The sequence below is a fragment of the Schistocerca cancellata genome, chromosome 5 (genome assembly GCF_023864275.1).
Source record: "Schistocerca cancellata isolate TAMUIC-IGC-003103 chromosome 5, iqSchCanc2.1, whole genome shotgun sequence".
NCBI lineage: Eukaryota > Metazoa > Arthropoda > Insecta > Orthoptera > Acrididae > Schistocerca > Schistocerca cancellata.
Genome location: NC_064630.1, coordinates 35,633,117 through 35,658,629, shown reverse-complemented (window position 1 = coordinate 35,658,629; position 25,513 = coordinate 35,633,117). Strand labels below are relative to the sequence as shown.

General features: G+C 44.6%; 1 protein-coding gene across 1 annotated transcript in view; it reads left to right on the top strand.

The window, feature by feature from the left end:
* The window catches only part of LOC126188350 (titin homolog), a 1,721,077-nt gene that overhangs the window by 618,424 nt on the left and 1,077,140 nt on the right, over positions 1–25,513 (top strand). Inside the window, exon 28 of the mRNA XM_049929949.1 lies at positions 12,361–12,678. Within this exon, the coding sequence (XP_049785906.1) occupies positions 12,361–12,678 (318 nt within the window). The remainder of the gene's footprint in view (positions 1–12,360; positions 12,679–25,513) is intronic.

Genomic DNA, 25,513 nt, shown 5'->3' with positions numbered 1-25,513 from the left:
ATGATGAAGAAGCTAGGAAAGCACATTAATTAATTAAAAATAGTCCCATACAATAGCACTGCTAACTTTCTTTAAAAATATGAGAACACTTACCGTGGTGAATGTTGTAACTGCTTGAAAAAGAACGTGCAACTCTTTTGTGGTCGCCTGGGGGTCCATTTCAGACAGCTGTGGTTCCACATTAACTGAGGATTGGGCTGATGTGCGCGCCAACTTTTTCACTCGGAGCTTTCAGAATACTGATCAACACTTTGACTATCACAAGGCTACCGGCAGCCACAGCTGAGCCTCACTCAGGGCGCTAGTCAAGGAACATCTCACCAAACACACAAATCGTACTGCACATTTGCTCGAATCATTTCAACGCAAATTTTATTTAACTGAACGAAGGAAATTCGCTCTTAAATTTCAGTGTAGCAGCAAACGAAGAACGAACACGGTACAGCTATGTACTTCGAAATTACCTATGTTCTATTGAAATGTAACATGTTCGAGTAGTATCGTCTAGGCACACATTATGTAGTTTTTTCAATTATTTAATGTACATAGCACAGGATTCTCACACTCAACAGCATTCTGTTACACTCAGCCGTTGTCTTAAAGAGCTATTCAGGATCAAAGATGATTTAGGTATGTAGTCTAACTAATAGTGAGATGAATAATATAAGAGCAAACTGAAATGTGCAAAGAGAGTTGAGTCAGTGGTTTCCACATCAGATACAAGTGCCTTTAAACAATCGGTAATTTCAAAAATGATAAATTTTGATACGTATCGAACTATTCGTAGAACATGAAATAGAGTAATGTACTTTTAAGATACCGCTTTGAGTACAATATACTACCTTCTTCAAAACCTTTTTGAGTTGACAGATTCGTACCTGTATCACGTCAGTGAAAGTAATGGCTGCTTACCGAATGTAGCGTTGTGTTATGTAGTCTGTGTTGTTATGCGTGAAAGAAGGGGAAAGCGTAAATTCCTGTACAGTACATAGCCTGTTTCTCCGCGGGACCACTAAAGGGCGGGAAGAAGAGAAGGGGCAATGTCTAATCCCCGTCCGACGTATCATGGAACAATATCATGTTCCATCTCTCCATGTGACACTGGGGAGGACCTAATCTAGGATACTTGCTGAAAGTATGACGATCTTGATCTTTAAAAGATGGCCATTCCTCGAATTGATGATAAAGTAATGGTGATGAAACTATCTACATCCCTCCCCGCACCCAGAATTGAGAGCATCTACGTCCGAGTCCAGCCCCCAAAGCACAAGTGTACGCGTGGAGAAGCTGTGTAGCTCACCATTCGTGACAGGATTCTCTAACTTCGTAGGACCAACAATTAGTCACCTTCTCAAAAGAGCAGATTGCTCACTCTGAAGTACGTCATGGCAGTGAAGTGGTGTCTAAGTGACAGTCTGTAGTACGCAACTGGATCGACGTGGAGACATGAGAGGAAGGCGGAGGGGGTGTTGTTCTATTTGAACGCACAACTTCCATCAACGGGAATGAATTGGCGCAGTTTGTTGGCACATCAACGTGAAGTGTGGGACGTGTTTATGAGGACTGATGTACCGCTCGCAGCATTGCAACGCCGCTTAAGAACTACGTTCGTAAAAGGATCGTAATCGACTGCATCTGGAGACGATTGTCACGCCCCATCAGTGACAATCAGTTTCGAACCCGACAGGAATTACTACCGCTACCGAATGCAGGTCCATCTAAACCAGTTTCAGAACGAACTTTTTGAAGGGAACTGCATGCAGTGGCCATTTGGAGTCGGGTACCTTCAAAAACGCCATTTTTCAGAACTACGCAGAAGAAAGCACGTCTTCAGTGGACCAAGTCACATAAAAATTTAAGGTGTATAGTGTGATACGACGAGTTGTGGTTTTGCGTTTAACCCACAGTGTGTAAAAGATAGACCAGAGGTGACACTGTGGTGTTAAGGTGTGTTTTTGGTACCTTTCCCTGGGTCCACTCAATTACGTTACGGTGAACATGAACCATGGTGTTCATTTCAACATTGCCGGTGAACAAGTGTTGTCCCTTCTTCTACACCTTGATCGTGAGCATGCTTTGGACATTTCATTCTTCCAGGACGACAGCAGCCGTCTCCACAGGGCTGCCTGCATACTTCCCTGATACGCCGAACACTCAGAAACCTGATCATTCCCGGACTTGTCCCATCCAATTTGAACCTTATAGAAGATGTCTGGGACTGAAACTACCTGGCAGATTAAAACTGTGTGCCGGACCGAGACTCGAACTCAGGACCTTTGCCTTTCGCGGGCAAGTGCTCTACCAACTGAGCTACCCAAGCACGACTCGCGCCCAGTCCCCACAGCTTTTACTTCTGCCAGCTGTGGGGACGGGGCGTGAGTAGTGGTTGGGTAGCTCAGATGGTAGAGCACTTGCCCGCGAAAGGCAAAGGTCCCGAGTTCGAGTGTCGGTCCGGCACACAGTTTTAATCTGCCAGGAAGTTTGATATCAGCGCACACTCCGCTGCAGAGTGAAAATCTCATTCTGATGTCTGGGACTATTTGAAACAGCGGGTATTACGTAACAATGAACATCTCCTCAGTCTGGTAGCTCTACGGGTTGTGATCATCAATGAGTACCATCATCTGGCTATGGCATGCGTGGAGAAGATTATAAACTCTCTGCCTTGCCGAATTGCGGTCATTTTGAAAACGCGAAGCGGTGTTAGACGGTATTAGTGTGACGTCACCTGGGGGGGAGCGACTAGTTTTGTTGCTCTTTGCGCCCACCAGCTGTGGTCAGAGTGGGCCTAGAGGAGACTTGCAGACTAAACACCGGCGCCAGCTGCCGCAGGTGCTACACGAGAGGCAGGGGAGCGCAGGCGTGTTACGTGCCCACCTTGCCCAAGAGCGGCCGCGCGCGGGGTGTCTGGCGACCGCCTCATAGTGGCAACCTGGCAGGGGAGCGGCGAGCCCCCAGAATAGCCGCCGCGCAAGGAGGCAGCGCCGGCGCCCGCAGACACCTGCTGCCCCTGCCTCCCTCCACAAAGGAGCGCGCTCGCCACTGCATTAAACACGTTCCGAGGTCTACTGTACATCACTTAATATTCCGCCACACCACACGCGCTACTGTTTTCTAATACACACATGATATACTACTGCCCATTAAAATTGCTACCTCAAGGAGAAGTGCAGATGATAAACAGGTATTCATTGGACAAATATATTATACTAGGACTGACGTGTGATTACATTTTCACGCAATTTGAGTCCATATATCCTGAGAAATCAGTACCCAGAACAACCATCTCTGGCCGTAATAACGGCCTTGATACGCCTGGGCATTGAGTCAAACAGAGCTTGGATGGCGTGTACAGGTACAGCTGCCATGGAGCTTCAACACGATACCGCAGTTCATCAAGAGTAGTGACTGGCGTATCGTGACGAGCCAGTTGCTCGGCCACCATTGACCAGACGTTTCAGTTGGTGAGAGATCTGGAAAATGTGCTGCCCAGGGCAGCAGTCGAACATTTTCTGTATCCAGAAAGGCCCGTACAGGACCTTCAACATGCGGTCGTGCATTATCCTGCTGAAATGTAGGCTTTCGCACGGATCAAATGACGGGTCGAGCGAAGGGTCGTATCACATCTGAAATGTAACGTCCACTGTTCAAAGTGGCGTCAATGCGAACAAGAGGTGACCGAGATGTGTAACCAAAGGCATCCCATACCATCTCGCCGGGTGATACGCCAGTATGGCGATGACGAATACACGCTTTCAATGTGCATTCAACGCGATATCGCCAAACACGGATGCGACCATCATGATGCTGTAAACAGAACCTGGATTCATCGGTCTTCGAGCTGATAGTCCATGCTGCTGCAAACGTCGTCGAACTGTTCGTGCAGATGGTTGTTGTCTTCCAAACGTCCCCATCTGTTGACTCAGGGATCGAGACGTGGCTGCACGATCCGTTACAGTCATGCGGATAAGATACCTGTCACCTCGACTGCTAGTGATATGAGCCCGTTGGCATCCAGCACGGCGTTCCGTATTACTCTCTTGAACCCACCGATTCCATATTCTGCTAACAGTCATTGGATCTCGACCAAGGCGAGCAGCAATGTCGCGATACGATAAACGGCAATCGCGATAGGCTACAATTCGACCTTTATCAAAGTCGGACACGTGATGGTACGCATTTCTCCTCCTTACACGATTCATCACAACAACGCTTCACGAGGCAACACCGGTCAACTGCTGTTTGTCTATGAGAAATCGGTTGGAAGCTTTCCTCATGTCAGTACGTTGTAGGTGTCGCCACCGGCGCCAACCTTGTGTGAATGCTCTGAAAAGCTAATCATTTGCATATCACAGCATCCTCTTCCTGCCGGTTAAATTTCGCGTCCGTAGCACGTCATCCTCGTTGTGTAGCAATTTTAATGGCCAGTAGTGTACTTACGAATCTGTGCCTAGATCATTCAGTCGGTAAATGATATGTAAAAATTCCAAAGGTTCACGATTCATACTTAATTCTGGCCTAGGATTTTAAGCTGTGACTTAACGCTTTTCCCAGCCTCGTCACACTTTCTGATCAAAAGTATTCGGACTCCTATTACTCGACATTCATACCGCTTGTGTCCATCTTCCGCCTTTATGACCTCTTGAATTCTGCTCGGGAATGTCAGTGGAGGATTGGCAGCCCATTCTTTCCCAAGTGATGAAACCAGAGAATCCAGTGATATTTGGTGCTGTGATCTATAGTGAAGTCGATGTTTTAATTCATCCCAAACGTGTTCCAGTGGTTTCAGGTCGAGACTCTGGACAGGCCAGTCTATTGGGACTGGGGTACAGTGATGGTATCGGCTGACAGCAGCTACTAACATCTGTGGCACAGTCTTGACACTATGCTTCACCGATAAGATAAGTGGTTTCAGCGTCATGATGGCAGACGGTATGTCGTCCAGTGTGTTGGGAAAGGTCTCGTGGGTGTGCTGGCTCATTTGTTCTTGGTGTGCTGGGAACTCTATGCAGTGATTTCTCGCTGGTGGTTAAACGGTTTGCAATGTCTTTCCTAGCGGCTTTTGCACATCTCTCTGCGTATATTTTTTTCGTGAGAGAGTCCTTGGGGGGAAGATAACACTACCTTTGCTTTGAAGAGTATATCTGAGCCCTGAGGGTAGACTGCTCCGATGTTCCGAGCCCAGTGTTATTTTCTGTCTAGCGGAGCCTTAAGTAGGTCGAAGTTCCTTGCGCACCTAGCAATGTCTCACACTCTTGAAATTTCTTGGCAGCTTAGAAGTGCGTGCCAGACCGGGACTTGAACCTGGGACCTTTGCCTTTCACGTACAAGTACTCTGCCGAATGAGCTACCCAAAGACGACTCACGAAACATCCTCACAGCTTTTGTTCTGCCAGGACGTTTCATAACAGTGCACACTCTCCGCTGAGCAGTGAAAAAATTCATTCTTCTGAGACTCTTGTTTAGTTGGACGTTCATTTGCGTCGTTTTTGGCGGAGTTCATGTGGGCGACACAAGTCAAATTGGGGAGGATTTTTAGGACGTCATTCCCAGGGACTGACCGCGGCTCCATGTAGCGACAGGCTTAAAGAAGAGGCAGCCACGGTATGTAGTTCTCACGACAGCCTGCACGTTTTGGCGGTTCTTCTTCTTTATAGGATGGTTGCCAAGATACTTGATGCACTGAACGACGTTGAGCAAAACCGGTTCATATAGTCGACAACTTGGCAGTTGGAGCGTAGCTCTTCCATTTTCACTGGTGTGGCACTGATCTATATTAAGTTCCATAATCCACGACGCTGATAATTACGAACACCGATGACTATTCTCTGCGTATCTTGGGCTATGGTAGGCGTGGTAAGGAGCGTAGTCCGTAGCTGACGCCAAGGTCCTACAGCTCTCATCTGAGATTAACGAGATTATACCAGCGCGGAAGGGCGTCAACAGCGACCTTCAGGGTCTTTACGCCGAAGACAGGCATCTATAAAATGTCGCGTACCCCTAACGCTGCTATTGCTGCTTTGCAGTCGGCGTCAGATGGCAGAGAAACTTTATAGCTCTGTCCTAGCGGGGCGGGAAGTGAACTTCATGTGTCCCATGAGTATCTCCGGAAGCCTAAGTAGCTCAGCGTTGTCTGATGGCTGGAAGGCATAAGCAACCTCTGAAGGTGGAGCGGCGAGAACTCCTGCCCGTTGCGTAGTCCTGGCGGGCTATACAAAACCCTCATCTACTGGACGCTTACGGATCAGTCTCGGGACACAGTCTTGCACTTCCTCGTGCGAATGAAACCAACGACCACGCATGTTGTTCTTCAGGTCACCAGAGCTGTAGTGAAAAATCCGGCTGTACGGAGGATGTTGCAGTGTTTCTCAACCAAATCGCTGAAGCGTCACTTTCATCCGATTGCCAGTGTAGGAGTGAGTGTTATCGTGCGACAGGATGATCACGTCCGACAGCATTCCTAGGCGTTTTGGCTTTATGACGTGTAGCATTTTCTGCATTCCGATAGAACACTGACAGCCGGATGGCAAACGGCACGGTCAGCAGTGGAAACATCCCACATCCCCCCCCGCCAAAGAAATCCAGAGCTCCGGTAAGGTCAAGATGAACTTCTTCAACTGCAGAGGCCGTCTGCTCGTCCAGTTCCTAGAATGTGCAACCACGATCAAAGCACAGCGATAAGGGTAGACGGTGGCACATTTCCACTGATTTCTTTGTAAACCCATACCTCTAATATTTCTTGTGAAATCCCACTGAAATTTTGTAAACTTATTTAAAGGAATCCAACGTGCTTTAAATAATGTTTACAGTATTTTTAGTAAATTTTAATGCTGTAAGAGAATTTGTAATTTTCTGTTACACTATTATTTTGCATTTTTCATTATTTCTAGACAAATTTCTCTAATTCTTTTGCTTAGTAAAGTAATCTACAGTAATAAATGTACATGTAAGGGTGGTAATATTTTGGTAATTTATTACACTTATTTTCTTTTTTTTTTTATTTGAATAGCTTGTTACAGACAATTATTCCATATGTTTTCAGCTATAATAGTCTTCATTCTTTGTAGAACAAAAATCGTTTCTACTTACATAATGCTTCTGTTTAGACTATGTGTGCCAAATTTCATCGAAATCCTTCCAGTAGTTTCTCTTATACACTGACAGAACGAAATTGCAACAACAGAAAATAATGAATGTAGAGTAATGACATTTCGGGAGTACATTCGCCTAGGCACCATACGTAAATCATTAACACTGCAAGATCACAGGTTAACATAAGCGCAAGAAAATCCAATGAAAATCTGAAATGCTGGTACATTAATAACAGTTGCAACGGCCAGAATGTCAAATGCAAGCACGCACACGTTCACGCATTGTGTTGCACATGTGCCGGATGTCAGTTTGTGGGATGGAGTTTCATGCTGTTGCCCTTCCTCGGTCAATACAGGGACGATTGATACCGATTGTGGACGGCGCTGAAGTTGTCGGCGGATGGTGTCCCATATGTGGTCGATTGCAGGTGGATCTTGTGATCGAGCAGGCGAAGATAACGTGTCGGCATTGTGTTGAGCATGTTGGGTTACAAAAGCGGTATGTGGACGAGCGTTATCCCGTTGGAAAACATACCACGGATGAATGACACCACAACAGGTCGAATCACCAGACTGACGTACAAATCTGCAGTCAGAGTGCGTGGGGTAACCGCGAGAGTGCTCCCGCTTTCATATGGAATCGCACTCCAGAATTTTAACTCTAGGTGTAGATTCAGTGTGTCTAGCACTCAGACAGGTGGTTGTAGGTCCTCAGCTGACCACCCCCTAACCAATACACGGCCAACGCACTCAGGCAGAACCAGATGTCATCAGAAAACGCAGCGTACCTCCACCCAGCCTTACAATCAGCTCTCGCCTGACACCACTGAAATCGCAAATGGCGATGGCTGGAGGTCAGTGGAATGCACGCTACAGGGCGTCTGGCTCCTTGAAGTGAGCGATTTGTAACAGTTAGTTGTGTCACTGCGGTGCCAACTGATGCTCAGATTGCTCCTGCAGATGGTGTGCGATGCGCCGGTGCAATACACTGAGTACGAAGGCCTTCCCTCGGTAGTGTTACGTGTCCGTCCAGAGCCCACTCTTCTTGCACTGTACCATCTCGTGACCACCGCTGCCTAACAAGCTCTTTTACCTGCTCTGTTCAAATTTTTCCATGTTCTGCACTGAAGCTCCTGCCTTTGCGATTGGTTGCTCATCGATGATTCGCAATACCTGCTCAGTGAAGAAAAAAAATGGCTCTGTGCACTATGGGACTCAACATCTTAGGTCATAAGTCCCCTAGAACTTAGAACTACTTAAACCTAACTAACCTAAGGACATCACACACACCCATGTCCGAGGCAGGATTCGAACCTGCGAGCGAAGCGGTGCGGTTGCGGATCCGTCAGCTACCGAACGCGTTCTACGAAACAGGAACTGATCGTCACGTCTCCCATTGGGACAAATGTCTTGAGGCGTGTGGTGATTACTTTTGAATGGAACCATTCTACGGTTCCGTTGTGCAGGTGTTGGGTTTTCATTTGATGGTCTCTTACACCCTTTACACGCAAGCATATACGGCTTTCGGATTTTTTTTATACAATTACTTTTAGGATCAAAGTTTACATTTACTTCTCACAAATGTTCGATGTGGAGTCAAGCGGTTGCACGACAGACATCATGATGGTAGTGAAACTCGTCCCATACTTTTGCGACCATGTGTCCAGTTACTATGTTCGCTGCTGTTGCTATGCGCGTCCGCACTTCACACACGCACACACACACACACACACACACACACACACACACACACACGTAATCACGCAAGCTCAAAATCAGTTACTGTGAGATGAGGCGACCTTGGAGCCAGTTGGGCAGCGCCATCTCCACCCCCTTACAGAGGCAGTTCACTGTTAAGAAATGTGCCGGTGCCGTGGTGCTCCGTCCTGGTCATTAATGAAATTTCCAGTATGTTTCCGCAATGTTAGAAGAAGCCAGATGAGAAAGCGAGAGAGGTAACTGCACCAGGGAGACCCACGCCGGCTAACATCCTTATCGGCAGCTCACAACTGGCGCCGTGGTAAAGTTTCGGTTTTGATGTGTATTTTAAAAAGTACCCAAAGATTTTATCTTCACTTATGCAGTCACGTGAATTCGGCTGTATGTTCTTGTGCTAGTGTACAGAATGAGATGTTGTAACCTCCCAACAGTAAAAATATAATTATGTATAGTGTAACTTCCCAACAGATAAAAAATATAATTATACACTCCTGGAAATTGAAATAAGAACACCGTCCCAGGAAGGGGAAACTTTATTGACACATTCCTGGCGTCAGATACATCACATGATCACACTGACAGAACCACAGGCACATAGACACAGGCAACAGAGCATGCACAATGTCGGCACTAGTACAGTGTATATCCACCTTTCGCAGCAATGCAGGCTGCTATTCTCCCATGGAGACGATCGTAGAGATGCTGGATGTAGTCCTGTGGAACGGCTTGCCATGCCATTTCCACCTGGTGCCTCAGTTGGACCAGCGTTCGTGCTGGACGTGCAGACCGCGTGAGACTACGCTTCATCCAGTCCCAAACATGCTCAATGGGGGACAGATCCGGAGATCTTGCTGGCCAGGGTAGTTGACTTACACCTTCTAGAGCACGTTGGGTGGCACGGGATACATGCGGACGTGCATTGTCCTGTTGGAACAGCAAGTTCCCTTGCCGGTCTAGGAATGGTAGAACGATGGGTTCGATGACGGTTTGGATGTACCGTGCACTATTCAGTGTCCCCTCGACGATCACCAGTGGTGTACGGCCAGTGTAGGAGATCGCTCCCCACACCATGATGCCGGGTGTTGGCCCTGTGTGCCTCGGTCGTATGCAGTCCTGATTGTGGCGCTCACCTGCACGGCGCCAAACACGCATACGACCATCACTGGCACCAAGGCAGAAGCGACTCTCATCGCTGAAGACGACACGTCTCCATTCGTCCCTCCATTCACGCCTGCCGCGACACCACTGGAGGCGGGCTGCACGATGTTGGGGCGTGAGCGGAAGACGGCCTAACGGTGTGCGGGACCGTAGCCCAGCTTCATGGAGACGGTTGCGAATGGTCCTCGCCGATACCCCAGGAGCAACAGTGTCCCTAATTTGCTGGGAAGTGGCGGTGCGGTCCCCTACGGCACTGCGTAGGATCCTACGGTCTTGGCGTGCATCCGTGCGTCGCTGCGGTCCGGTCCCAGGTCGACGGGCACGTGCACCTTCCGCCGACCACTGGCGACAACATCGATGTACTGTGGAGACCTCACGCCCCACGTGTTGAGCAATTCGGCGGTACGTCCACCCGGCCTCCCGCATGCCCACTATACGCCCTCGCTCAAAGTCCGTCAACTGCACATACGGTTCACGTCCACGCTGTCGCGGCATGCTACCAGTGTTAAAGACTGCGATGGAGCTCCGTATGCCACGGCAAACTGGATGACACTGACGGCGGCGGTGCACAAATGCTGCGCAGCTAGCGCCATTCGACGGCCAACACCGCGGTTCCTGGTGTGTCCGCTGTGCCGTGCGTGTGATCATTGCTTGTACAGCCCTCTCGCAGTGTCCGGAGCAAGTATGGTGGGTCTGACACACCGATGTCAATGTGTTCTTTTTTCCATTTCCAGGAGTGTATAATTCATATTTAGTGTAACCTCACAACACATAAAAAATATGGTATTGCATTCACATTTAAACTCCCAACAGATAAATTCCGTAACCTACCAATAATACAATGTGACTAATCTCCTAATACAAAATGTGGCTCACTTACATAACCTTTCAATAATTAACTGACTGTGAATCTAAACTGGTAAATTTGGACGTCAGGAATGCTGCGTCATGGCCCTGAAAGATCATACTGAATAAATTGATAATTCTTATTTCAATAAAGTCGCCGGATAACGCGTGTATATCTGCTGCTATAAGAAATTTTTCTGGCGCAGCTCAGTGCAATGCTGGCCGATAGATTTGTCATGTATAAAAAGAAACAACTGATCTTTCTTTACAATAATCGGGAAGACCATGGAGTGGAGAAATTAGTAAACTCTTTAAATTGTGATGAATGATAGTCAAAAGTTAATTTTTGTAAGAAAGGTTATTATTAAGAGATTTTTTAAAAAAAACATTTACATGTTACTTGATATAACAATAGTATACAGGGTGTCCCAGCTATCTTGTCCACCCAAAATATCTCTGGAACAATAACAGCTATTGGAAAACGACTTTCACCGGTATCAATGTAGGGCTGGGTCCCATGAATGTACATATTTGGAAACATTCTAAAACGAAAGCATATGTGTTTTTTAACACAAACTTATGTTTTTTTTAAATGGACCTCCTATATTTTTTCTTCAGCAATCCATAGCATGACAAAGCACATACACAATGGCGTTGATTGCATCGCAATATCCCCATTACATCCCGAGATATTAAGACGCGAAGTTGACGCTTGAAACACCCGACATGCGCTGCTAGCGCACGTCCTGAGGCTCAGGCGTGAACCCCATGCTGCCCGTAATCGCGATGTGATTGACATGCGTAATCACACTTCTATACTCATCAAGAGGTCCGAAACGAATAATACGGTCTGCTGCCATCCTGCTGCGATTACGGGCAGAATGGGGTTCACGCCTGAGCCTCAGGACGTGCGCTAGCAGCGCATGTCGGGTGTTTCAAGCGTCAACTTCGCGTCTCAATATCTCGGGATGTAATGGGGATATTGCGATGCAATCAACGCCATTGTGTATGTGTTTTGTTATGCGATGGATTGCTGAAGAAAAAATATGGGAGGTCCTTTTAAAAAAACATAAGTTTGTGTTAAAAAACACATATGCTTTCGTTTTAGAATGTTTCCGAATATGTACATTCATGGGCCCCAGCCCTACATTGATACCGGTGAAAGTCGTTTTACAATAGCTGTTATTGTTCCAGAAATATTTTGGGTGGACAAGATAGCTGGGACACTGTATATGAGCGAGGCTGCTTTTACCTTATCTACAACGCTCAGGCACCGCCATCGCTCCCCACGACCGGCCCAGCCAACTCGATAAACCAGACTGCCAGCTAGCTACTTACTCCTACTGCCACACAGTCCCTACTGCATACAACACTGCTCTCTGGTCTGAGATTCTCTTACAGCTTACATATCGCAGGAGTCATGGACCTCTTACAATCTATAAGATGGAAAGTTTGTGTCACTCGCAAACTATGTCTGAAATGTAACTCTGAGCCAGCAAATAACACAAGCGCCCACCCCTGAACCCTGGACTGTGTTGTGGCGCAGGCTCGCCGCAGCCGGCGGTGTCGTGGACGCTGGACGGGCACCCGCTGCGGCCGCCGCTGGCGCGCAGCTGGGAGGAGTCGGGCGTGCACACGCTGCTGCTGAGCGGCGCCGCGACGCCCCGCGACGCCGGCGTCTACCGCTGCCGAGCGCACAACGCCTGGGGCGTCGCCGAGTCGGCGGCGCGCGTCATGGTGGCCGAGGCGGCGCGCGGCGTGCGGCCCGCCCTCTTCATCACCCGGCCGGACTCCGACGTCAGCGCCGCCGTGGGCGAGGACGTCAGCGTCTCCTTCCGCGTCACCGGCGAGCCCAAGCCGCAAGGTGAGCGCCTACACACAGAGCGGTGTCACGCTGTTGACTCGTGACTACACATACTGTCATAATGGTGCTGCTGACACACACTGTGACGATGATGCTGTTGACTGGTGAGTAAACACATTGTCGTGATCTCGCTGTTGATAGATCCCTAATAAAAAGTGGTGATGACGCTTTTGAATAGCGCCAGCACACAGTGTAATGATGACGCTATTCACTGGTGACTACACAAACCGTGACATTGATGCTGTTGAGTGGTGACCGCACACAGTGTGGTGATGACACTGTTGAATGGTGCCTAAACACACTGTGAAGATGACACCGCTAACTGGTGACTCCACGCAATGTAATGATGACAGAATCGAGTGGTGCCTACACACTATCTGATGATCACTCTGTTGACTGATGCTCACACACGAGATGATGATGACACTGCTGACTGGTGCTTATACAGTATGTGATGATGACACTATTGACTAGTGAATATACACAATGAGATGATGACACTGCTTGCTGGTGCTTCCACACAATGTGATGATGATTAGATTAGATTAGATTTACTTTCATTCCAATTGATCTGTAGTGAGGAGGTCTTCCAGGATGTAGAACATGTCAGCAAAACAATAATTCATGACAAATATTCACAACTGAAACAAATAAGGTAATATCCATTCCACAGGTTCCAAGTGGAACGATCTTCATTTTTTTTTAATGAACACTACCTGAAAGAATCATTTTACAAACACTCGTTTACTAAGATCGCATTAATGCACTAAATTTAAAATAAAAAAAGGTTTTTTTTATTTATAAGGTAATAAACATATAATAGAACTGCTAGAATACTTATTTACAATGAACACTTTGCTGAACTGAAATGGGACAGAAGTTAGATTATACACAAATCAGTTGGTTCTACTGAGAAATTCATCAATGGAGTAGAAGGAGTTGGCCACCAATAAATCCTTTAGGCTTCTCTTAAACTGAATTTCATTGGTTGTTAAGCATTTTATAGCTGCTGGCAAGTTATTGAAAATGTGTGTTCCTGAATAATGCACACCTTTTTGTACAAGAGTCACTTTAAATCCTTGTGAAGATTATTCTTATTTCTAGTATTGATTCCATGAATTGAGCTGTCGCTTTGAAAAAGTGATATATTTTTAATGACAAATTTCATTAAGGAATAAATATATTGGGAAGCAGTAGTTAGTATTTCTAGTCCCCTAAACAGGCCTCTACAGGATGTTCTTGAGTTCACACCACATATAACTCTTATTGCAAGTATTTATGTCTGAAAAACTTCAGCTTGGCTTGATGAATTACCCCAAAAAATAATTCCATATGACATTATGGAATGAAAGTAAGCATAGTATTGCAACTTTTTCATTTTTATGTCCCCTATGTCTGACACAATTCGCATTGCAAATAGAGATTTGTTAAGACGCTTCAGCAGTTCTGTGATGTGCTCGTCCCAGTTGAATTTATTATTAAGCTGTAACCCCAAGAATTTAACACTGTCCACTTCTTCTATCTGCTTGTCATCGTATGTTAGGCATACGCTTGTGGGACACCCCTTACAGGTTCTGAACTGCATTTAGTGTGTTTTTTTAACGTTAAGTGACAAAGAATTGGTTAGGAACCAGTGATTAATGTCCACAAATATTTTACTAGCCGATCTTTCTAAGACTACACTTGATTTGCTATTTATTGCAATGTTTGTATCATTGGCAAACAAAACAAACTTGGCACTGTTGACTGGTGCTTACACACAATATGATGATGACGCTGTTGACTGGTGACTATACACAATGAGATGATGACACTATTCAATGTTGCCCACACACACTGTGATGGTGACGATGTTAAAGGAAGATCGGGTTTAACGTGCCGTCGACATCGAGGTCGTTAGAGGCAGACTGCAAGCTCGGATGATGTCAAGGATGGGGAAACAAATAGGCCATGCCCTTACAAAGGAACCATCCCGGCATTTGCTGGAGCGATTGAGGGAAATCACGGAAACCTAAATCAGGATGGCCACACACGGGTTTGAACCGTCGTCCTCCCGCTAGAGAGTCCAGTGTGCTAACCACTGCGCCACCTCGCTCGGTGACGCTGTTGACTGATGACAACAAACACTGTGACAATGACACTGTTAGCTGGTGACTGCACACAATTTGGTGATGACATTGTTTAATGGTGTCTACACAGACTATGATGATGACACTGTTGAATGGTAGCTACACACAATGTGATGACGACACGGTTTACTGGTACCTAACACATGTGGTTACGGCACGGTCGAATTGTACCTACACATAATGTGTAATGACGCTTTTGACTGGTAACTATACACAATGTGATGATGACGCTGTTGACTGGTGCCTACGACAATATGATGGTGGCACAGTTCAATAATACCCAGTCACATTGAGACGATGAAGCTTTTGAGCCGGCCTCTGTGGCCGAGCGGTTCTAGGAACTTCAGTCCGGAACAGCGCTGCTGCTACGGTCGCAGATTCGAATCCTGCCTCGGGCATGGATGTGTGTGATGTTCTTAGGTTACTTAGGTTTAAGTAGTTCTAAGTCTAGGGGACTGATGACCTCAGATGTTAAGTCCCATAGTGCTTAGACCCATTTGAACCATTTTTGAAGCTGTTGACTGGTGACCACACATACCATCACGATGACGCTGTTGAATGGTGCCCACATACACTGTGACGATCACACTGTTGACTGGTGACTACTCACAATGTGATGATGACGCTGTTGAAGGGTAGCTACACTACCTGTGACCATGACACTGTTGACTGGTGCCTGTAATGTCCCAGTATCTGTTCTGCCTGAACACACATGCTCTGTTCGACCAACAACATGTATACCTGTAGTTAATTCCATCTACAGGTTTGGCGGTAAGGACACACCAAGAAATCACACGAAGCACTTGTAAGATTTTCTGTCTATTGCGACCGAAAATACATACGTAAATGTGAACTACACTGTACACAATTTACAGTCATTCATAAGTTAACATTAATCGATGCTGAGTTCTACTGATAACCGACATCCACTGCTCACCTCGTCTCACAGCTACAATTTTGTAATATATAAGTATCTTTCGTCCTCATATGTGAAATACACAAAATTTTCGTCTTATTCCGTTTCCTCTTGTTGTACGCGCGTAATCATTAAATCCACACGTGCTCACGTCCTACGAAAATCAAATCCGGCGTGGGAGATTGTCACTCTGCGTGACGCGATAAATAACAATTATTTATAGAATTGTTCGCACAATTATTCCAGTTGGAGTACAATTATCTAACTTCTGTAAAATCTTTAAAACTCCGAAGGAATGCTATCTACGCCTTCTGCCTTGTTCCATAAAGATTGTTCCAAGGCTCACTGAAACTGATGCTATTTCTGGAGCCCCCTTGTTAAAAACGAACACCCATTTCTTCTTCAATCATTCCATCAACAGATTCTCTGACGCCACAGAAGCAGTCAATGGAATCTTTCAAATGTTACCACAATACTTCGTTTAAAAGCGGATTTTCTTTCGCACTCTTAATATCGACAAGTTTATTTTTAATTTCACGGCAAGTTGTTTTGGCTTCGTATAACCAGTCAAAAAAATGGCTCTGAGCACTATGGGACTTAACATCTATGGTCATCAGTCCCCTAGAACTTAGAACTACTTAAACCTAACTAATCAAAGGACAGCACACAACACCCAGCCATCACGAGGCAGAGAAAATCCCGGACCCCACCGGGAATCGAACCCGGGAACCCGGGCGTGGGAAGCGAGAACGCTACCGCACGACCACGAGATGCTGTCAGACAGCAAAGGACTTCGAAGAGCAATTGAACGGAATGGACAGTGTCTTAAAGGAGGATATAAGATGAACATCAACAAAAGCAAACCGAGGATAATGGAAAGTAGTAGAATTAAGTCGAGTGATGCTGGAGGAATTAGATTAGGAAATGAGACACTTAAAGTAGTAAAGGAGTTTCGCTATTTGGGGAGCAAAATAACTGATGATGGTCGAAGTAGAGTGGATATAAAATGTAGACTGGCAATGGCAAGGAAAGCGTTTCTGAAAAAGAGAAATTTGTTAACATCGAGTATAGATTTAAGTGTCAGGAAGTCGTTTCTGAAAGTATTTGTATGGAGTGTAGCCATGTATGGAAGTGAAACGTTGACGATAAACAGTTTGGACAAGAAGAGAATAGAAGCTTTCGGAATGTGGTGCTACGGAAGAATGCTGAAGATTAAATGGGTAGATCACATAACTAATAAGGAGGTATTGAATAGAATTGGGGAGAAGAGGAGTTTATGGCACAACTTGACAAGAAGAAGCGACCGGTTGGTAGGACATGTCCTGAGGCACCAGGGGACCACAAATTTAGCATTGTAGGGCAGCGTGGAGGGTAAAAATCGTAGAGGGAGACCAAGAGATGAATACACTAAGCAGGTTCAGAAGGATGTAGGTTGCAGTAAGTACTGGGAGATGACGAATCTTGCACAGGATAGACTAGCATAGAGAGCTGCATTAAAGCAGTCTCAGGACTGAAGATCATAACAACAAAAAGTTGAATATGTCCTTCAGACGACTATTTTCTTTTCATCTGTTTGTCATTCATCACTAGTCGCCCCTCTTTAGCTTCTCTGCACATACTTTTGGTTATACAGACAACGTAGAGTGGAAGGCGACATTCTTTTGCGCTTTTTGTGAGTCGTCAGCTTGGTGTTACATTTTTATATTTGAATGACTGCTTATCCATAGTTGTAAGTTATTCTTTCCATTGTTATAGTATATGCCAAAAGATGAAATTACATTATTCCGAAACCGGTCGTAAACAATAATATATTATTGGTTCCACAACTGTTGCTATTTCCTTCAATTTGTGAAAATGAACATGTTAAGACATCATCGAATAACTTCCATAGTAATAGAGGCATTCGTAGAAGCCATAACAGTAAGGAAAGCTCTAGAGTGGAATACATCAAGCAGGTAATGGAGACTTTGGGTCCAAGTGCTACCGTGAAATGAAGAAGATGGTGCAGCACGAGCAGAAGTCGTAGTGCAACGGAGACAAACAAGGAAAAAACAAGTTAATACGTGATGGCTGAAGTCTTGGTAATGAATTATTGTAGGATGTTAGCACAGAAATATACTAGGGTGATACCTGAAAAGTTCTTCGCAACACGAAGACATTGTGATACCTTCAGGGCGTAATAGATCAACAAATCACTGTGCAGTAAAGATTCTGTACTGGTCGCAGAAAACGAGTCATTTCAAATCGTCGACATCTTCTCGACTTATCGACCTTATTTAAACACACACACACACACACACACACACACACACACACACACACACACACACACACACAGACACACGCACACACAAAATGTATGGACGGATGTGTATGTGTATGTATGTTCTACATCTCATCCTAAGCCACTTGGCCAATTTCAACCAAAATTAGTACACATATCTCTTACTGCCCCCCCATGAACCATGGACCTTGCCGTTGGTGGGGAGGCTTGCGTGCCTCAGCGATACAGATGGCCGTACCGTAGGTGCAACCACAACGGAGGGGTATCTGTTGAGAGGCCAGACAAACGTATAGTTCCTGAAGAGGGGCAGCAGCCTTTTCAGTAATCGCAGGGGCAACAGTCTCGATGATTGACTGATCTGGCCTTCTAACACTAACCAAAACGGCCTTGCTGTTTTGGTACTGCGAACGGCTGAAAGCAAGGGGAAACTACAGCCGTAATTTTTCCTGAGGGCATGCAGCTTTACTGTATGGTTAAATGATGATGGCGTCCTCTTGGGTAAAATATTCCGGAGGTAAAATAGTCCCCCATTTGGATCTCCGGGCGGGTACTACTCAGGAGAACGTCGTTATCAGGAGAAATAAAACTGGCGTTCTGCGGATCTGAGCATGGAATGTCAGATCCCTTAATGGGGCAGGTAGGTTAGAAAACTTAAAACGGGAAATGAATAAGTTAAAGTTAGGTATAGTGGGAATCAGTGAAGTTCGGTGGCAGGAGGAACAAGACTTTTGGTCGGGTGAATACAGGGTTATAAATACATAATCAAATAGGGGTAATGCAGGAGTAGGTTTAATAATGAATAAAAAAATAGGAGTGCGCGTAAGCTACTACAAACAGCATAGTGAACGCATTATTGTGGCCAAGATAGACACGCAGCCCAGGCCTACTACAGTAGTACAAGTTTATATGCCAACTAGCTCTGCAGATGATGAAGAAATTAAAGAAATGTATGATGAGATAAAAGAAATTATTCAGGTAGTGAAGGGAGACGAAAATTTAATAGTCATGGGTGACTGGAATTCGACAGTAGGAAAAGGGAGAGAAGGAAACGTAGTAGGTGAATATGGATTGGGGGTAAGAAATGAAAGAGGAAGCCGTCTGGTAGAGTTTTGCACAGAGCATAACTTAAACATAGCTAACACTTCGTTCAAGAATCATGAAAGAAGGTTGTATACATGGAAGAATCCTGGAGATACTAGAAGGTATCAGATAGATTATATAATGGTAAGACAGAGATTTAGGAACCAGGTATTAAATTGTAAGACATTTCCAGGGGCAGATGTCGACTCTGACCACAATCTATTGGTTATGAACTGTAGATTAAAACTGAAGAAGCTGCAGAAAGGTGGGAATTTAAGGAGATGGGACCTGGACAAACTGATTAAACCAGAGGTTGTACAGAGTTTCAGGCAGAACATAAAGGAACAATTGTCACAAATGGGGGAAAGAAATACAATAGAAGATGAATGGGTAGCTCTGAGGGATGAAGTAGTGAAGGCAGCAGAGGATCAAGTAGGTAAAAAGACGAGGGCTAGTAGAAATCCTTGGGTAACAGAAGAAATATTGAATTTAATTGATGAAAGGAGAAAATATAAAAATGCAGTACATGAAGCAGGCAAAAAGGAATACAAACGTCTCAAAAATGAGATCGACGGGAAGTGCAAAATGGATAAGCAGGGATGGCTAGAGGACAAATGTAAGGATGTAGAGGCTTATCTCACTAGGGGTAAGATAGATGCTGCCTACAGGAAAATTAAAGAGACCTTTGGAGAAAAGAGAACCACTTGTATGAATATCAAGAGCTCAGATGGAAACCCAGTTCTAAGCAAAGAAGGGAAAGCAGAAAGGTGGAAGGAGTATATAGAGGGTCTATACAAGGGCGACGTACTTGAGGACAATATTCTGGAAATGGAAGAGAATGTAGGTGAAGACGAAATGGGAGATACAATACTGCGTGAAGAGTTTGACAGAGCACTAAAAGACCTGAGTCGAAACAAGGCCCCGGGAGTAGACAACATTCCATTAGAACTACTGACGGCCTTGGGAGATCCAGTCCTGACAAAACTCTAACATATGGTGAGCAAGATGTATGAGACAGGCGAAATACCCTCAGACTTCAAGAAGAATATAATAATTCCAATCCCAAAGAAAGCAGGTGTTGACAGATGTGAAAATCACCGAACCATCAGTTTAATAAGCCACAGCTGCAAAATACTAACCCGAATTCTATACAGACGAATGGAAAAACTAGTAGAAGCCGACCTCGGGGAAGATCGTTTGGATTCCGTAGAAATATTGGAACACGTGAGGCAATACTGACCCTACGACTTATCTTAGAAGAAAGATTTAGGAAAGGCAAACCTACGTTTCTAGCATTTGTAGACTTAGAGAAAGCTTTTGACAATATTGACTGGCATACTCTCTTTCAAATTCTGAAGGTGGCCCAGGGTAAAATTTACAATTTGTACAGAAACCAGATGGCAGTTATAAGAGTCGATGGGTATGAAAGGGAAGCAGTGGTTGGGAAGGGAGTGAGACAGGGTTGTAGCCTGTCCACGATGGTATTCAATCTGTATATTGAGAAAGCAGTAAAGGAAACAAAAATAAAAACTTTGAGGTTCGCCGATGACATTGTAATTCTGTCAGAGACAGCAAAGGACTTGGAAGAGCAGTTGAACGGAATGGACAGTGTCTTGAAAGGAGGGTATAAGATGAACATCAACAAAAGCAAAACGAGGGTAATGGAATGTAGTAGAAATAAGTCGGGTGATGCTGAGGGAATTAGATTAGGAAATGAGACGCTTGAAGTAGTAAAGGAGTTTTGCTATTTGGGGGGCAAAATAACTGATGATGGTCGAAGTAGAGTGGATATAAAATGTAGACTGGCAATGGCAAGGAAAGCGTTTCTGAAGAAGAGAAATTTGTTAACATCAAGTATAGATTTAAGTGTCAGGAAGCCATTTCTGAAAGTATTTGTATGGAGTGTAGCCATGTATGGAAGTGAAACATGGACGATAAATAGTTTTTGGACAAGAAGAGAATAGAAGCTTTTGAAATGTGGTGCTACAGAAGAATGCTGAAGATTAAATGGGTAGATCACATAACTAATGAGGAGGTACTGAACAGAATTGGGGAGAAGTGGAGTTTGTGGCACAACTTGACAAGAAGAAAGAACGGTTGGTAGAACATGTTATGAGACATAAAGGGATCACAAATTTAGCATTGGAGAGCAACGTGGAGGGTAAAAATCGTAGAGGGAGACCAAGAGATGAATACACTAAGCAGATTCAGAAGGATGTAGGTTGCAGTAAGTACTTGGAGATGAAGAAGCTTGCACAGGATAGAGTAGCATAAAGAGCTGCATCAAACCAGTCTAAGGACAGAAGACAACAACAACAACAACAACCCTCAGAATTTCAAAGAGAGTATTCCAGCCAACTTTGTCAAATGTTTTCTGTAAGTCTACAGACTCTATAAACGTAGGCTTATCTTTCCTTAATCTGTCTTCTAAGCCAAGTTGTAGGGTTAGTATTGACTCATGTGTTCCTACGTTTCTACTGACCGGCTTCTACCGGTTTTTCCATTCTTCCTTAAAGAATTCGTGTTAGCATTTTGTAACCATGACTTACTAAATTGAAACTTCGGTAATATTCACACCTGTCAGCACCCGAATTGGAATTGGAATTGGAATTATTATATTCTTCTTGACGTCTGAGGGTATTTTGCCTATCTCATACATCTTGCTCACCAAATGGAAGAGTTTTTTCATGGCTGGCTCTCCCAACGCTATCAGTAATTCTGAAAGTGTGTTGTCTGCTCCCGGGGCCATGTTTCGACATAAGTTTCTCAGTGCTCTGTTAAATTCTTCATGCAGTATCATATCACCGATATGACCTTCGTCTACGTACTTTTCCATTTATATAATATTTCCTTCAAGTACATCGCCCTTGTATAGATCCTCTACGTACTCCTTCTACCTTTCAGCTTTCCCTTCTTTCAGTAGGAGTGGTGTTTTATCTCAGCTCTTGATATTCATACAGGTGGTTCTCTTTTCTCCAAAGGCCTCATTAATTTTCCTGTGGGCCGATCCATCTTTCACCTGGTGATACATGTTTCTAAATCCGCAGTTTTGTCCCCTAGCCATTCCTACTTGGCAATTTTTGACTTCTTGTGGATCTCATTTTTTAGACGTTTCGCCTGCTTCATTTACTACATTTTTATATTGTCTACTTTCATTAATTAAATTCAGTATCTTGTGTTTTATCCAAGGATTTCTTCTAAGTCTTGCGTTTTTTCCTATTTCATGCTCTTCATTATTTCATCTCTCAAAGATACCCATTCGTCCCCAACTATATTCCTTTCCACTGTTCTAGTCAATAGTTGCTTATTGCTCTCTCTGAAACTCTCAATAAGCTCTTGTTCTTTCAACATATCCAGGTCGTATCTCCTTAACTTCGTACAGTTTGCAATTCCTTTAGCTTTAATCTGCAGTTCATAACCAACAAATTGTGTCCGAGACATATGTGATCAGAGTCCACATCTGCCGCTGGAAATGTCTAATAATTTAAAATCTGCCTCCGACATCTCTGTCTTCTCCACAGGACACTTGGTTTGTAAGGGGAAAAGTGTCCTGATGACCTCTCCGTTGGAAACATATTCTGGCTTATTCCCCCTTTCCTATCGCCAGAATGGGAGTACCAAGAGGGAAGTGATCAAGAGGAAGGTGGAAAATATGCACTAAAGTCCTCTATGAAGGCCAGGAACTGTGTGATGACTTGTTAGAAGAAGGAATGGGAATCAGCTTTGAAGACATAAGGGATGCAGTATTGAAGTCATAGTTGGACAGGGCTTTGGAAGATTTGCACTCATATAAGACAGAAGGGATGGATAACATTTCTTCGCAATTTTTAAAATCATTGGGTGAAGGGCAGCCACATAACTATTAAAGTTGGTGTGTAGATCCATGGGAGTGGAGACGTACAATCTGACTTTCGGAGAAATATCTTCTACACACAATGAGATTTTTATTCTGCAGCGGAGTGTGCGCTGATATGAAACTCCCTGACGGATTAAAACTGTGTGCCGGACCGAGGTTCGAACTCGGGATCTTTGCCTTTCGCGGGCAAGTGCTCTACCAACTGAGCTACCCAAGCACGACTCACGGCTTTACTTCTGCCAGCATCTCGTCTCCTACCTTGGGTATAGCACTTGCCCGCGAAAGGCAAAGGTCCCGAGTTCGAGTCTCGGTCCAGCCCACAGTTTTAATCTGCCAGGAAGTTTCATCTTCTACACAATCCCGAATGTAGCAAGAGCAGCTAGGTGCAAGAATTGTGGCAAAAAGTGCTTAACGGCTCATGCGCCCAAGTTGCTGACAATAATAATATACAGAAGAATAGAAAAGAAATTTAAGCATCTCTCAGGTGATGTTCAATTTGTTTGTTGGAAAGGTAAATGCTCCAGAGAGAAGGTTCTGACGTTGCGCTCGATATTGGAAGCAAGATACCTTCATAGGATTTGTCGACTTAGAAAACCGTTCTACGATGTAAAGTAGTGCAAGGGGTTCGGAATTCTCAGAAAAATGACGCAGAATGTAGACAAACACAAGTAATGCATGTTGTGTGAGAAGCAAGAACGAACAATAAGAGTGGAAGACTAAGAAAGAACTGTTAAGATTAGAAAGGGTGTAAGAGAGAGATGCAGCCTTTCTCTCATACTGTTCGATGTGTGCATCGACGAAGTAAGAACAAAAATAAAAGATAGAATTACAGGACATTCTGAACGGAACGAACAAAGAATACCGACTGGGATAAAACGTAAGAAAGGTAATTAATGAGTAGTAGCAAAAACGAGATTAGTGATAAGGCTGACATCGACATTGGGGACCTCGAAGTAGACACAATGAGGAGCTCTGCTGACTTGAAAGCAGAATAACGTATAACGGACGAAGCAAGAAGCAATAAAATTCAGATAATCACAGGTAAAGAGGGCATTTCTGACCAAAAGAAATCTACTTTTGTCAAAGACTGGCCGTAAACTGAGTAAAACATTCCTGAGGATGTGTGCCTGGAGCGCAGCATTGTATGAAAGTGAATAATGGACAGTAGGGGAACTGGAGAAGAAGAGAATCGAAGCGTTTGAGACGTGGAGGACTGATACGATAAGAGAGAAATATTTGGAAAATGTTGACAGGAGGTAGGGACAGGATATGTGCTCAGGCAACGGGAAATCACTTCCATCATACGAAAAGGATCTGTAAAGGGCAAATATAAATGTCCTTGTGGATAACATCGGAAGTTCACTGAGGCTTTTTGCGGATGATGCTGTGGTATATCGAGAGGTTGTCACAATGGAAAATTGTACTGAAATGCAGGACGATCTGCAACGAAGTGACGCATGGTGCAGAGAATGGCAATTGAATCTCAATGTAGATAAGTGTAATGTGCTGCGAATACCTAGAAAGAAACATCCTTTATCACTTAGCTACAATATAGCAGGTCAGCAACTGGAAGCAGTTAATTCCATAAATTATCTGGGAGTAGGTATTAGGAGTGATTTAAAATGGAATGATCATATAAAGTTGATCGTCGGAAAAAGTGGATGCCAGACTGAGATTCATTGGAAGAATCCTAAGTAAATGCAGCCCGTAAACAAAGGAAGTAAGTTACAGTATACTTGTTCACCCACTGCTTAAACACTGCTCACCTGTGTGGGATCCGTACCAGATAGGGTTGATAGAAGAGATCCAAAGGAGAGCAACGCGCTTCGTTACAGGATCATTTAGTAATCGCGAAAGCGTTATTATGATGATAGATAAAGTCCAGTGGAAGACTGTGCAGGAGAGACGCTCTGTAGCTCGGTACGGGCTTTTGTTGAAGTTTCGAGAACATACTTTCACCGAGGAGTCAAGCAGTATATTGCTCCATCTTACGTATATTTCGCTAAGAGACCATGAGGATAAAATCAGAGAGATTAGAGCCCACACAGAGGCATACCGACAATCTTTCTTTCCATCAACAATACGGGACTGGAATAGAAGGGAGAACCGATAGAGGTACCAAGGTACCTGCGTGCGGAGTATGGATGTAGATGTAGATGTAGATGTAGATGTAGAAGTATGGGAAGACACAGATCTGAATAGATCCAACAGATAACTGACGCAGCTGGATGCAAGTGCTATTCTAACATGAAGAGATTCTCACAGGAGAGGTCTTTGTGGCGGGCCGCATCTGATCAGTCAATCGACTGATGAGACATTCCCCCCCCCCTCACCCCCCCTCACCACCCCCTCGATTGAAATCAGCGTTAACAGCCACACATTTTCATATTCTCTTGTCACATTATGTAGATTAATCCATCAATACGAAAAGCAAGCAAACTGTTATTTTCTTCTTTTTTGTTTGTTTACGGATCATGATTTAGTTCATTGGACCATCATCAGGTTAGAGATTCGTAAAACAGAAAAAAAAGTAATAAGTGTATACTTTTCGCAGTTTACTATCAAATTGA